Raw genomic sequence first — 16,156 nt, 5'->3', positions numbered from 1 at the left:
TTTTCACCTACTTGATGTATTTTGATGAATAAAAGTTATTTATTTTAATGTAGTCTGAGTTATCTATTCTGTATTCTGCTTAAGAAATATCAACTACCCCAAAACCATGAAGATATTTTAAGTTATTTTTTAAAAGTGTTATTATTTTCTCTTTCACGTGTAAATCTACAATCCACTTGAAACTAATTTTGTGAATGGCATGAGGCGGGGGGCAAGGTAATTTGTTTCCATATGCATATCCAATTACTCTATTACAATTATTAGATCATTCACACTGCTTCACAGTGACACTTTTGTTATAAATCAAGTGCCCTTCAACATCTGGGTCTTCAAGACTGTCTTAGTTCTTCTCAGCCTTTTGCATGTCCATATAAACTTTAGAACCATCTTAATTTCTATAAAAACCTATTAGAATTTTGATTAGGATTGAACTAAATCTATATATCAGTTCAAAGAGAACTGACACCTTTGAGATATTGAGTTGTCCAATCCATGAACATAATATATCTCTCCACATATCGGAGTCATCTTTCATTTCTTCTAGTAATGTTTATCATTTTCTGTGTTAAGGTCTTGTGCATCTTTCATTAGATATATTCCTAGGAAACTGATATTTTTTTGGTGTTATTATAAACATATTTTTTAAAATTTCCTAATTATTTGTCACTGGTATATAGAGTTATCTAGATTTTTTGGTATACTGATCTAGTGTCCAGTGACCTTGGAAATTCACTTAGGAATTCTGATAATTTATCTGCAGATTATCTTGTGTCTTGTGTTTTCTCTGTACTTAATTATGTTGTCTGCGAATAATGACACATCATATTTCCTCTATTCCAATCCTTATGCCTATTCTTTTTCCTTCCTTCCTTCCTTTCTTCCTTTCCTTCCTTCTTTCCTCCCTATTCCCTGCCCCGCCCTCCTTCTTTCCTTCTTCTTTTATAATTGCCAGAACCAGGATTTCTAACGCAATGTTGAATATAAGTCATGATGACAGGCATCACACAAGAGGAACATTTTAATATCTCATCATTAACTATGATGTTTGTTTTAGGTTCTATATAAATAAGTTCTATTTTATTCTTAATAGTTTAAATGCTTTTAAATTGTGAACTAGTACTGTATTTTATTAAATACTTTTTTTTCTTCATCCATGGAGATGAAATGACTTTTATCATTTATTCTGTTAATGAGATGAATACATTGTTATTTTTTAAATAACAGATGTTTACTTGTTATGTCATAGCCAAGTGCATGTCAGCAGGGACCCAGAATCCTTTCATTTTGTGTGTCTACATCCTTCAAGTTCTTAGAGTACTGTCAAGTTAGCCAGCACAAGGAAAGAGAGCCAGCATGGAGGATCATGGAGAACACAGCACTTCTTTTATTCCATAGAATTCCAAACCTCAGTCACAGATCCTCATCTAACTTCCAGGGAGCTTTGGAAGTGCAGACTGTATCTGTCCTTGTGTCGATGTCTCTGCACTTTTTTGATTGTATGAAACCTGTTCACCGGTCGATTCCTTAGGAAGGGCTCCACGGGCATTATTATGCCCAAGTTCCTGAATGTTCATATTAGTCTGTTGTCATTACACTAGAACACACACACACACACACACACACACACACATTGCTCTGGTTTACATTTTATAAAATCTCTGGTTTAGAGTTTATTTCCTTAAAGAGTTATTCAACTGTATTCTGGCTTTGGTTTCAAAAGTATGCTGGAAATCTTCCCATATAAGTGTCTAACTGATGGATGTGCTTAAGAATTGTTTTCCTTTAAAATTCAATAGTTTTATTGAATGTATTTTGGTTTTAAACCTTCAGGATCTATTTTTCTAAGCATTCAGGGCCCTTTCAATATGGACCTTCAAACTATCTTTTATTTCAGGAAGTTTTTATTACTATTTGTTTTGTTTTGTTCCTTTGCTTTAGTTTTCTTCCTCAGAGAGTCATATTGTAAGTGTTAGAGCTTCTTTGACTGATTTCTGTATTTATAACTTCCTCTTAAATCCTTTTTTACCTCTTTATTAATTCCTTACTGATTTTTAAAATATTCGCTTTGCCATTTTCCATTTCTCTTACAGCATTATCCATTACATTTATTTACTCTTGAATTCCACCTAGATTAGTATATATGTATGTATTTTTGGTATAAAACAGTAACATTTCTTTTGCTTGTGAATCTGTAATTCAAGCAGGGTTTGGCATAGTCACCTGTTTTCTAAACAAACTTTTTACAGTAGAATCAATTTAGATTTACATAAAAGTTGAGAAGATAGTGCAGAGTGATCTCATATACCCTATACTCAGTTTCTCCTATTACTAACATCTTACATTAGTATAGTACATTTGCCACAGAACCAATATTGATGCGTTAGTATTAATTAAAGTCAATACTTTATTCAGATTCCCTTAATTTTTAACATATATCGTTTTGTTTTGTTTTTTTTCCTGTTTTAGGACACATCTAGGATGCCCTATCACATTCAGTTGTCATCTTTCCTTATGCTCCTTTAGACTGTGACAGTTTCTGACTGTCTTTGTTTTTGATGACCTAGACAGTACTGAAGAAGACTACTCAGGTGTTTTGCTTAGAATGTCCCTCAGCTGGGATATGTCTAATGTTTTTTTTTTTTTGAGATGAGGATCATAGATGTAAACTGCTATTTTCATTGCATCATATCAAAGATACATGCTATTAATATGACACCATTTTTGATATTCACCTCGATCACCTGGCTGGGGTAGTGTGTGTCGTATATACTATCCCTACTCCTCTATTCATACACTAGTTATGGAAGAAGTCACTATGCGAAGCCCCCATTTAAGGAGTGGGGAGTTATGCTCCACCCACTTAATGGCAGAAAATCTACATAAAATACTTAGAATTCTTCTGCATGGGAGATTTCTCAACTCCCCATTTCTTTATATATTTAATCATTTATTTATATCAGTATGGACTTGTGGATATTTATTTTATACTTTGGCTATAATACAATATATTTATTTTGTTGCCATTAAATCTCTTTCAGTTTGCTCCAAAATCCTTTGACATACCGTTGTAAATGTGGGTTGTTTTTTGGGGGGCAGGGGGTTGTGTGGCTTTTTTAGTTTGTTTGAGTACTTCCTTTCTGGTCCAACATATCTCATGCCTCAGCTCTAGAATCAACCTATTTCTTCAAGATGCCTTAGTTTCTTTTTATTGGAGAATGGCGTTAGAAACCACAATCTGGGCCCTAGGCACGCTCATTGCTAGGGCCCAGATTGTGGTTTCTAATGCCTCACTCTTGCTGACAGAGCAAAGAAATATACAAACCTATGTATAGTCACATATCAATAAATAGTTCTGTCTATATCAATCTGTATTAAGCGAAAGTATCTACATTAGGCTAAACATTTGTTCATACTCATGTCCCCAACTCTAATCTATTACTACATGAATCATTATAGTTCCCTGCATTGCTTCTCTGTAACTACCATTTCAATAGCGAGAAACCTGTCCCCAACATCCACCATCCATTGTTTAATTGCAATATACAAGCACAGTGATTTCAGAATTGTTAACTCACTCCCCTGTGGGAAACAACTTACTGACTAGAGTATAGTACTTAATGCTGTTCCCTTTTGGTTTTAGTCTTACAGACTCCACTCAGTTCCAAATCTACCTTTTCTCCCAACACCTTCAATGAGGTTGACTCATAGAGTCATCACAGGCTACATTCCATCTTGGGATCTTCCAATTTTCAAGATTTTAAATATTCATATGCATTAAGGTTCCCTCTTTGTGCTGTAAAATTCTATGGGTTTTGATAAATGCATGCCATGTAACTACCATTTCACCATCCTAAGGCCCTCCTTTCCCAGGCAGCATGTGTTCAACACTCCACCGCCTCTTCTCTGAATCCCTAGCAACCACTGATCTGGAATATATAAAGCTCTGTTTAGCTTTGTAAGAAAACTGTTAAACTGTCTTCCAAAGTGGCTGTGCCATTTTGTATTTTTGCATTTTGCATTATTGAACAGCAAAAAATGAGAGTTCCTGTTAATCTGCCTCCTCACCCACAATTAGTGATGTCAGGTTTCAGTGTTTTAGCCAGTCTCAATACAAAGTGTGCAATAGTATTTCATTGTTGTTTAATCGGCATTACCCTAATGAAAAATGATGTCGAGAATTTTCTCATATGCTTATTTGCCACCTATGTATCTTCTCTGGTACAGTGCCTGTTCAAATCTACTGCCCATTTCTTTTCAGGGGGGAAGCCAGGGTGGTTTGTTTTCTTACTGTTGAGTTTTGAAAATTCTTTGAATGTTTTGTACACACAAGTCCTTTATCAGATGTGTTTTGCAAAACTTTCTTCCAATCTGTGGCTTGTCGTTTTATTCTCCTAACAGTGCCCTTCACAAAACCGAAGTTTTCTATTTTAATAAAATTCTTTTTTTTTTTTTCTTTCATGGTTCATGCTTTTGGTGTTGTGTTAAAAAAAAAAACCTCATCCCCAAACCCGAAGTCATGTAAACTTTTCTTTTATGTCTTCTTCTAGAAGTTTTAAAGTTTTATATTTTATATTTAAGACTATGATACATTTGAAATTTAATTTTGTGTAAGAAGTAAGGTTTGTATTTAGGTTCAATTTTTCACATGTGAACATCAAATTGTCCCAGCACCATCTGTTGGAAAACTATTCTTTCTCCATTGAATAGTCTCTGCACCTCTAAAAATCAGTTGACTATATTTGAATGGTTCTATTTCTGGGCTCTCCATTCTATTCCATTAATTTATATGTCTGTTGTTTCACCAGGACCAATACTGTCTTGATCACTGTAACTTTACAGTAAGTCTGAAACTGGATAGTGTAATTCTTCCATTTGTTGTTCTTCTTCAGTATTGGCAGTATTTTGAAATGATTTCACTTCTAAATTGTTTGAGTTCTTCACCCCTCCTTTCAAATCTCTTATCTAATCATCTAATTTCTGAGTTTTTAAAATTCAGTCTTATGTAGTATTTATAGTTTATATCATCTTAAATTTGTATAGCTAGTTTTGAACTAATCTATTATAGTTTTATTCATCTGTTTGTGAATACCGCTTTCTTGCATGTTTCATTGTTCTATGATGGGTATTATTAAAAGAAAGTTTCTTATTCTTTTGAAATTTTTTTTCTTATTAAAAAAACCTTGTATGAGCTTTAGCCATAATCCTTTTGGTTGTTTATTTCTTAAATGAAAGAAATTTCCTCTAGTTTTATGAGGGAGGGGTAGGAAGTGATAGCTTTTATACTTTCAAGAACCTAGAGCTCATTCTTGGTTTTTCTTGCAAACTAATGAAAAATACGGCTTGTATTTTCTAAGATATGACTCTTCTGCTGATTGCTCACACTTCCATCAAGAAGTTCTCTTTGTTCCTACCATTTTTTTTTCTGTTCTGATCAACTAGTCCCATGAGTTTCTTATCAATGCTAGGCCTTTCACTGAAAAAGGAGCCTTGTTTTGGTTAGTTTGAAGAGTTTATACATCCAGGAACACTCTAAGTACTAACAGTCATTAAACCAACTTTGTCTTCATCAACTAAGCCAAATTTGGTTGCAGTATATTCTTTTGCATGTATCGCCAAATTCATTTCGCTAATATTTTGTTAGGAAATTTGTAAAAATATTTATGAAATATGTTAGTTTATATTTTTTCTTGAACAATCCTTGTTGGGTTTAGCTATAAAGGCTATACTGTTGAAATGACAAATATCATTCTTTTTAGAGAATAAGTTTATGATAAATTGATATTTTGTAAAACTTAGGTGGAATTTACTGGTGAAGCCATCTGAGCCTAGATGTTCTTGGTGGAAGGTTTTAATTAAAGATTTAATTATTTTTATGGGTATGAAACTATACAGACTTTCTATCGCTTCTTGTTTCAGTTCTCAATTTTACTTAATCTTTAAAGGCAATGAAATAAAGTTGTTCGAAATCTGCTCTTACTATCATTGTAATCTTTGTCAAATTATAAATTCATAGTTTTTCCTCCCTTTTATCTTTCATAGTGGTAATTTAGCCTTCTCTTTGTTTTCTGATCAGTCTTGCCAATTTCAGTAATTTTATTGTTTCAAGAATGAACGTTTCGCTTTTTAGATTTTTCTAATATACACACACATATGTGTATAGACATACACATACACACATATATATTTTATACACTCAGGCTCTTACTGATTTCCTTCCTTCTACTTTGTTCTTTCTCTGGCTTCTTAAGATGGATACTTTCATCAAGATTTTATCCTTACTTCTTTTAAAATATATGCTATACGTAACATATATCATAAATTGAGTAATATAGCTTAAAGGCTAAACATTTTCCTCTAAGCGTGGCTTTGGCTACAATCTCCGCATTGCAATATATTGTGTTTATTAACATTTAGAAAAATATATCTTCTAATTTCCACTGTGATATGTTCTCTGACTCAGAGGTTATTTAGAAGTATATGATTCGATTTCCAAATAGTCTTAAATTTTTGATTTATTGTTTTCTTATGACTCTTGAATATTTCTGTTGCGGTCAGAGGAAATAATCCATATGATTTTAATTCTTTGACATTTGTTGGGACCTGATATCTAAACCCGTATTTGATAAACATTCCATATGCACTTGAAAAGAATGTTTATTCTACAGTTGCTTGCTTTTGTCAAAATTTGCTTTATGTATGTGTTTACTCCTTTATCATTAAGAAATAGTTCTCTTTATCACTATAATGCTTTTTTTATTTTAAAGACTGTTTTATCTATTATTAATAGAGCCACACCAAACTTCATGTGTGATATCTTTCGTGACATCGTTTTGAAGGGACCAGGGCAGTTATCTTACAGAATGTCCCACCTACGGGATTTGTTTCCTTTTAGTTTCATTTAACTTGTTCCTCTAACCTATCTACTTCCTGGAAACAAGAAGTGAGATCGAGCTTAATTAGATTTAGGGTAAACATATTTGGCAACAATACTTCACAGGCAATGCTTCGAATTTTTTATTTCATCATGTCAGGGACATGTTTGGATTAGATGAGATGACATATGTCAAGTGCCTAAGATGCTACCTGACGCAATAGGTAAAGTGTAGTTTCTCAACCTTAGCACTATTAACATTTTGGACTGGATAATTCGTTGTTCTGGATGCTGTCCTGTGCATTGTAGGATGCTTGGCAACATTCTTGACCTCTACTCATATTATGCCAGTAGCATCCTCCAGTCGTGATAACCAAAAATGTCTCTAGACATTGTCAAGTGTTCCTTTAGGGGGAAAAAAATGGTCCCAATTGAGAACTACTAGCATAAAACAAAAACCCAAGTATTTGATAAATATTCCACAAGCATTTACTATCATATCTTGTGCAAGACTTTGAGATTAATTGCTAAATGGAAAATGATTGTTGGCCTCAACATACTCATACTTTGGGGGAAAATAATCAGGCTAATGGGGTATTAATATATGGTGTGATAAGTGCTTCAATAGGGACAGCCATGTGCTATGAGAGGAGAGGCACCTAACTCAATCTGGAGCAGGTATCCTTTCATGGAGGAATATTCTGAGTTGAGATCTGCAGGACAGAATTCTCTCTCTTTCCCCATTAAGGCTTGAGAGATCGAACTAATAATAACCTTTCTGATAAAAATAAATACTCCAGAAATGAATTATCAAAACTCATGTAATCTGCAGCCTGTATTTCAGAATATTAATCTACCACCAAATATAGCAACATACATATGATAAGTCAGGAGTGAGAGCTTAAGATGGAATAATCGACCATCTACTTCTTTAGTTGTTCATAGCAAATACATTGTATTTTCTCATCCTACAGTTCTCAGTCTGTTTGGGGACAGACTGAATAAAACCAGATTAACACCAGTCAGGATAATGTCACACACACTCTCTCTCGCTGACAGTGAAAGGCCTCAAATGAGAGTGCCTATCCAGCTGTGCATACTAGTCAGCTGCCTAGACTTCCATTCTTCCTGACCAAGCACTTCTTCAGCTTGCAGCAGAAGTCAGAGGCTGGTTAGCTGTTCACTGAGCCTGTTTCCTCTAGTTCCTGGGCATATCACTTGACTACCTTTCCTAGCATCCCCAGAAGTTTCCGTGACTGAGTTCTAGCCCAAGGTATATAAGAGTGGAAGTGACCTGTATTCCTTCCAGGTCTTGTCCGTGAAAATCTCCCACGTGCAACCCTTCATGCTGTTTTCCCTTCCACTGGCTTGATGCAGACAAGCACTGGAACCTTGGAAGCCAAGATTTAAAGATGGCAGGGCTGAGAGCTGGAGGGAACTTATGTCCCTGAGTCTTTCCTTGGGGGACAGAGGCCCAGCAATCAGGAATGCCTTTACTGGGTTTGATATGAATACGAAGTAAACGTCCACAGGGTTAAACCATGAGAGTTGAGGGTTTATCTGGTACAGCAGCTAGCGTTACCTTCCTAATTAGCCAAAGCAGAGAGCGAGCCAGGTTCAACTCACAAATGTCCCCAGTCCTCAAGACATGCACGGTATTTCAGCCATGTTCACCAAGCCAAAGAGAAATGCCTTTGCCAAAACATTTCATTGATATTCCCTGGAGTTAAACGGGTATGTGAGAGGCTATTTGCAGGGCCATTGCTAAAGATCACACTTCATCTAATGCCTGCAGCACAGAAGTATGAAAAGACGTGGGCTTTGATGTTGGACAGATGTAGCTTTGAATCTTGGCTCCCCCTGACAATTCTTTGGCTTCATCTCCCTGGGCCTCTGTTTCTTCATCTGCAAAATGAGGGTAATAACACCTCACAGGAATTTTGTGGGGATAAAATAACAGCATATAAAATACTGGCACAGTTCCTAGCCTGTCCAAAGTACTCAATTAGTTCCCTCCCAACAACCATGAAATTAATGAATTAGAAATTTATTTACCCTTCTAATCAGAAGACTAAGCAAGAGGTGGCCTTTTCACTAAGAACAGTATGTTAATCCTTCCACAGAAATGTTGACTATGTCATACAAAGGAACCAGGTCAAACAAATACTTATTTTTTTCTTGATCTAAATAAAGAGAAGAATCTAAGTTTTAAGAAACTTAAAAAAAAATAAAAGCATAAAAAGAGGCAATATTCATTATTTTTACAACTATTTTCCCTAATGACATAAAAAAATGTCATTTTCAAACCAACAACAGTAGAACATATGCTGACCTGCGACCTGGCAGGAGAGCAATAAATGAAGACAGTTCACACAACGGAGTGGGGAATAAGGGTTCTGCTGGATAACACTCTTTTCTATTCCCGTGTCGCCTCAGATGGAATGATCACCAAGCTAACGAGTTGATGGCAGGCCCTCTACCTTACCCAAGCCCATCCCTGTGGGTGAGATTTGACACTAGGACAGGTAAATATGGGCCATCCATCTGGGTCATCCGGCGGAGCAGTGAGCTGTTGTAGCTCCCTGTACCCAGCTGCAAAGGAAGGAGTCTGAAATGTCGGGTCAACCAGGATGCGGAGGCAAGCATGGAAGAAAGCCGCCCACCAGCATGACTCAGTGCTCCTGGGGACAATCCCCACTCAGAGGGCAGAAAGCAAATATCCAGATGTTACGAGCTGCCAGATGTGATTAACTGAAGAAAGGGGAAGCTGCCCACTTAACCATCTGAGCAGCCTCCCTCATCAAAGTGACCTAAGAGTTTTCTGCAAAAGCATTAATCAACAAAACAAATGGAGGCTCCATCTATCTCCCATCCCGCCCCCTTTCCTCTCTCTCTCTCTGCTAGAGTCAGAAGAGCGGCCTATTTTTAAACCACTGGCAATGTATTCTCTCGTGGAAACGTGTGGGCTTCCTGCCACAGGCTGATGCCGGCTCAGAGGAGATACAGGCATTCTGAAGGCTGCACCTACTTGCTACCCTTCATCTCCCATGAGAATGGGGCCAAGGAGGCACAGGGAGGAGGAGAGGGCCTGAGGACGGAGGCGTCCTCTCATGCTGGTTTCCATGACAGGGCACTAACTGTGGGCCTCCTTCACCTACGAGGGAGCTCAAGGCTGGGAAGAAGAAATGCCACCCCCAGATGCCAAGTCTAGCATCTTTTAGAGAAAAAGCATTTATGTGTCTCTGAAACATGAATCTGATGTGCTTTAAATATAATAGCAAACATTTTATTAAACATTGGAGACTTTTTTTTAAGCAAGGTCGTGATGAAGCCAAATTTACCAAAAAAAAAAAAAAAAAATGCTTTTCAAAAAAGGAGGTTGTGCTGTACTTACAACCGCTCCAGCTGCTTCAGATCCTGGAAGGCACCTCTCTCGACGATGCTGACCTGGTTGTCTTCCAGGTGCCTAGAAACACAGAGGCAGCGATGGTCAAGGACAAGAGAAACTCGGGGATACTCAGGCTAGATTGTAGGCCGTGCAGGCATGGTCACTCAGCCTCTGCCACAACCCACAGGACCCCCCAGGCAGGATCAGTAAGGTGGGACAAGATAACTCACATCCCAGCTTGGTGTCACGGTAACCAGGGTTTTGCCTCCTGCACAGAAACCAATCTACCTGACAGATTGGTTTCCATGCCTCTATTTTAAGAATGTTCTCAGCAAATGTCCCCCCAAGCACTGCAGGATGTTGTACAGAAAAGGAAGAGGTAAAAGCTGCTTCCTATAAAAACCACACATATAAGCCACATCTCTTCCCTCGGAGCTCCCTCCTTCAAGGATTCAAAAATACTTCATTGGAAGGGGCCTTCTCTGCTCACTCTGTCTCTGGGTCACCTAGTAGAAAGAGTGAAGCTATTGTTGGACAACTGCCCGTGACGAAGAAAAACCAGCCCCGTGCCAGGAACTCCCTTGCCCAGGGCTTGGCTGTTCCCAACATGAGGGTGACAGTCACAAATGCTAGGGCTCCCCAGCCACCGGCTCGGCTGACCTCCAAAGTCTTCCATGCAGGTGATTAAAAACCTAAGCACTCTGCTTAAGTGGGTTTGGTTCCTGCATGTGGCATATCCTAAGAATTGAGCATACAATGAAACATTTGTTTCTCTAACTTAAAAAAATGGCAACTTAAAATGAATTAGCTGGATGGTCGGGAAAGGAAGCAATGAAACTGCATAGTTTCCATCAGGGGCTGACCCTGGTGGCTGACGGGGACTTAGTGGGGATGCAGTTCTGATTGAAGGATGTTTCTTTGGAAGGTGGAGTTTAGGAAGGGCTGTGGGTCTCTCTGGATCAGGCAGGAAGAGAGGCGCCCTGAAGCACCTGGCGGAAAGGCAAAGGAAGGCAGAGTAGCTTTGAAGAGGCTTAGCTCTCCATTCAGAGTGACTCTTTCCACGGCCCCCACCTCTGCACGTTTCACAGCCCCCTGCACTTCTTGGGCTTAACACTCTGGCCTTTGTGTTTATTCTCAGGTCTCTCTTCCCCACTGTGCCTAAGAATCAAGAGGGTAAGACCTTCTGTTCATCATCATACTCCCAGCCCTAACACAGTTGCCTAACACACTTGATAAGGGCTTACTGAATGGAGGAAAAACTGAAGAGGACTTTGAGTCACAGCACATACTGACTTTTTATCAAGGAAAAGGCTAGTCTAGGACACATGTAGTTTCTGACTTACAGACTGTCAGAGGGATGGGGTGTTTTATTTGAGCTCGATGATATTTTACATTCTTGTAAATCTGTTGCAAACAATTAAAAATCAGGATCTCTCTCTCTCTCTGATACACACATAGACGTGCACGCACGCACACACAGACACACACACACACACACCCCACAAGAAACTCCTTTTGAAAAATCAGCCCTCCCATTTCCAAATATCAACAATTGGCCAGAAGTGAGTATGGATCAGGCAGGGCACATAGGCTCCCCAGTTTGCCTCTCTAAGACTCAGTCTCCTCATTTGTAAAATAGGAAAAAAAAAATCACATAAGTCCTTGCGAAAATAAAAATAGAATAAGGTGTGTAAATTTTCTAGCCCAGGATCTGGAGTACAATTAGAGGCTGACTTAATAAATGTTCTTTTCCTTCCCTTCTCTTCGTTTCCCACCCTGCCATATGGCAAGGAGGGCCTTGGAATGCTAATAGACTCACACTAGCACATCTTGCTAAATAGGGATTCAGTTCAGTATTAGTGACGGGTGGTTTGTTCAGCTGGGTCTTTACTATCAATCAATCCATCACAGAGCTTGTCGTCATTATTTCCCAATTATAACAAGCAACACTTGGGTGGCTGAGTGTCACATCCCCTCTGGGTTTCTGAAAGAGTCAAACTCCAACTTCCTATGATGAATCTCTTAGTTCTGTACTACTTAATCTAACGCTATTAACTTCTTTCAGAAAGGGGAGTAGAAGAAATGAAAATACATCTGTATAGACATCTGCCCTTTTCCCACTTTCCTCAGGCCTGGGAAGCTAACTTTTACCAGTTTCATCAGAAGCTTCCTTGACTCTGGCTTCTTGCTGAGTTTAGCCAATGGGAGTCACCAGCAGAACACCGTGGGTAGAAGGGCAGTGAGTGAGGTTGGGAGCTTTATTCCCAGCTCTGCCCCTGAAAAGTCACTTCAGGTTGACTGCATCCCTCCACCTAAGCCCGCAGGTCCTGTCAGGTAGTCCTTACCTTTGCTTAGGGTAACCACTTCCCCCCCACTGCTCAAAGCTTAGAGGTCTGTTGTTGCAGGCCCTAGGAAACTGCATTGTTTCTTCTTGGTTTCTCTTGACCTTGCCTACACCTCTGCAAATAATTCTTCACGTAGGTCTCCTCATTTGTCCTGTGTGAGTATCATCTCTTTCCTGCTAGGATTCTGACTGATAAGATATGTAGGGCCCCTTTTAGATCTACTTTCTAGATCTATCAGAGCCTAATTCCTGGCACTTAAAGGCTCAACAAATAATCAATATTTGCTGAATCAATGAGTCAACGAGCTGTGAACCTCCCACCCACACTTCTAAGCTGAGATACAGTTCAGGAGCTAGTGCTAAAGCCATACCATTCTCATTTTACTGACCAGATGCAGGAGGTCAGGGGAACCAGAAAAGGCTGGACTGTCTATGGCTTGAGTCTGTTCTGAGTTAGAAGGACACAGACTCTGTTCATTTTCAGCTTTTTTGGTCTTGTTATTTTTTTATTTTTAACCCTGAATCAGAATCGGAAATCGCCCCCACACGATGATGGCTGGGTGGAGTTTAGCTCTTCTATTAACCCCATTTGGGATAAAGCTGTTTCCCACATTGGGGGCATAGCAGAGTTCCTACAACAGACTACAAAGAAAGAAAACTGATGGCACCAGAAGAGATCTTTTCCTACTCCTACTCCACGGGAGAATAATTTGTTGTGGGTGATTCTTATATCTTCTCTTTGAATGCACTTTATTGGGGGGAAACTGTCTTTGAATGGAGCCCAAGTTCCCCAATCTCCATTTTATCTGCTTTTGCCCATTCACAGCACCATGTTAACAGTTCTGCTTGGAAAATGGGTGGCAAGCTCAGATTACTGAAGACGATTGAGTCTTTTCTGGCTTCACTATAAAGTATAAATAAGAAACAGATTCAGGGAATGTGCTAAGGTGTGATGAAAGCTTTCCAAAATAGATAGTTGTCTAGGTTACTCAGCTAAAAAGAAAAGATTGAGGGAAACTCTGGTTTATATGTCTAGGTGTTTTACGGGTGTTTGTTAGAAAGCATTTCAGCTAGCCCGCCTAGCAGACTTTCACAGTAATAAAGGGCCACTTTATATAGGGAGATAATGAAAGACACCACATTAATCGTCTGTAAAGTGGGAGAAGGGAGAGGGTCTTGGCATTGCTTATCAAAATAAGAAGAATGTACCAATTAACTGAAAACATAAATTGTAGTCAAAGGAATATTGTAGACTATCCAGAGGATATTAATATGATCTTTTGTGATTATTTTAAACTTTCTATTTGCAGAGAGAAGATATGGAAATTGGAATTTTTATTAGCTTTTCTGATGTAATGGTAAAATCAAAGGGTTATTTTTGACTTTGTTAGAATATGAAGCATTAGGTGAAATTTCTGACTTGTACGAAAGGAAATCTTTCACAGATGCAGGGGTTAGACATGAAAAAAAAATAGAGAAGCTAAATGTCTGTACTTTAAGATGGCAAATGATCTGGAATCAAGTGTTTACTGTCTATATCTCCCCAATAAAAATCACCCTAAAATTGAGCCATGGAATTCCCCCACTCTTAACCCAATCTCAATTCTGATCTATATACCTGTCGAAGCTGCCGGTCATCTGATAGACACATTACTGCTTAGAACAAAAGAAATACTTGGCAGAGAGTGGGGTCCTCCCCTCAGGGGTGGAGAGGGAGAGTACCCTGGCCAAAGACGAGAAACGCTTCGAGGGGAGAGCTTCTACTAGCTGGGGGCCCAGCACTCAGACCCAGGGCTTCATACACTGGGGCTCAGGGAGGCTCAGGAACGCCACTTGCACCCCAGTGCTGCATTTACAAAATAGGTAGACAATTACCTTCTTGGTTTGGTTTTCTAAAACCAAACTTCCTACAATGCCAGTAAAGTGTGGCACTGCATGGAGGTTAGAAAGCGCATGACCTGGGTTCTGATTCCTCTTCCTTCAGTTACCTGCTATGTGGAGTTGGGACTGCTTAACCTATCTGAGCCTCTGTTTCCGCAGATAGGGGTTAATAACTATGTGACATAGAGCGTGGTCTGTGAAAGATACCACATATATCACTGGTTATCTTCATCATCATTACCACTATTTCTATATCAGGAAAACAGTTTTATAGAAGTAATACTCCACGAGTTGCAGTGAGAATAAACAGGAAGTTCATGAAAATGTTAAAACCACAAAGCATTATATGTGCAATTGCAAGAGTTAGAGGGACTTGTATTCATTATGGGTTGAATTACATCCCCCCCAAATTCATATGTTGATGTCCTAAACCCCAGTCTATCAGAATTCGACATTCTTTTGGAGATGAGATCTTTACTGTGGTAACTGAGTTAAAGTGGGGGCATTAGGGTGTACACTAGTCCAATATGGCTGGTGTCCTTATAAAAAGGGGGAAATTCGGACACAGCAAGAGACACACGTAGAGGGAAGACAATGGAAAAAGACTCAGGGCAAAGACAACCATCCAAAAGCCAAGGAATTCCTGAGGCCTCCAGAAGCTAGAAAAGAGGCCTAGACCAGATAGATCCTTTCCTTACAGCTCTCAAAAGGGACCAACATTGCCGACGCCTTAATTTTGGACTTCTGGCCTGTAGAACTGTGAGACAATAAATTTCTATTATTTAAGGCACCCAGTTTGTGGTACGTTGTTACAGCAGCCCTAGTAAACTTATATACTATTCATTTCCTATTTTACAATGAGAAAACTGAGGCCCAAAGAGGTATAGTGATTTGCCCAAGGTAACATGGGCAGTTAATTCTGAGTCTGGATCAGAACCTGGTACTTTCTGTCCCTAGAACAAAATCCGCTGCATGATAAAGGGCTATTAGTAAAAAGAAGGAGGTGGAGTCAGATATTAAGATTTTACCTGTTGCCTCTAGTAAAGATCTGCCAGCCAAGATTCCATGACAAAACAAATACCAAGGCAGTGACCAAATTGCCCCAATCATGCTCCAGGTCTAGAGCTGCACTTATGGGTCAAAATCAACTTCTGAGTGAAGAAGAAAAGAGGGTCCAATTGCACTTCTCTTGGACCTCTGAATGTCTGAGACTTTTCAGTGGACAAGCACTTGTGCAACTTCTAATCACTCAGACTTAGAGATGGGTGTTCAATACTTAGTAGTGAGACCTGATATTCCTTGTTCCCATTCCACTAATGCCCATCTCAAATTTTGCTACCTGTCTGCACAGCTGTGGGTGTTCAGCAAGGGCTCTGACCCTGTCTGACTCTCTCCCTCCCCTCTCCCCTCCTCTCCATTAAGCAACAAGATAAATGGCTTTTGTCCTGATTGCTCTTTTACTGCACAGGCTGGAGAAGAAATTATAATCTCTTTGGAAGGGAAGCGTGGTTAGTCAACCTGACATCGCTGTCATCCTAGAAGCTGGACATGTTGATTTATTCGTGTATAGCCTTCTGTTTCCCCTGTCACTGTAGCTGACTTCTCCCATCGGTCTAGCCCAGCCAGCAGCATCGAGACACCTGTGAAAACCTGGGCACACTAATGAAGTATC

At 39.1% G+C, this 16,156-nt stretch overlaps 1 protein-coding gene across 1 annotated transcript in view; it reads right to left on the bottom strand.

The window, feature by feature from the left end:
• Window positions 1–16,156, bottom strand: part of SLIT3 (slit guidance ligand 3) — a 563,294-nt gene that overhangs the window by 505,703 nt on the left and 41,435 nt on the right. Inside the window, exon 3 of the mRNA XM_011356694.2 lies at window positions 10,266–10,337. Coding sequence (XP_011354996.1) covers window positions 10,266–10,337 — 72 coding nt within the window. The remainder of the gene's footprint in view (window positions 1–10,265; window positions 10,338–16,156) is intronic.

Source organism: Pteropus vampyrus, unplaced genomic scaffold (assembly GCF_000151845.1).
Source record: "Pteropus vampyrus isolate Shadow unplaced genomic scaffold, Pvam_2.0 Scaffold30, whole genome shotgun sequence".
Taxonomy (NCBI): domain Eukaryota; kingdom Metazoa; phylum Chordata; class Mammalia; order Chiroptera; family Pteropodidae; genus Pteropus; species Pteropus vampyrus.
This window is presented reverse-complemented; position numbering and strand designations above follow the sequence as displayed.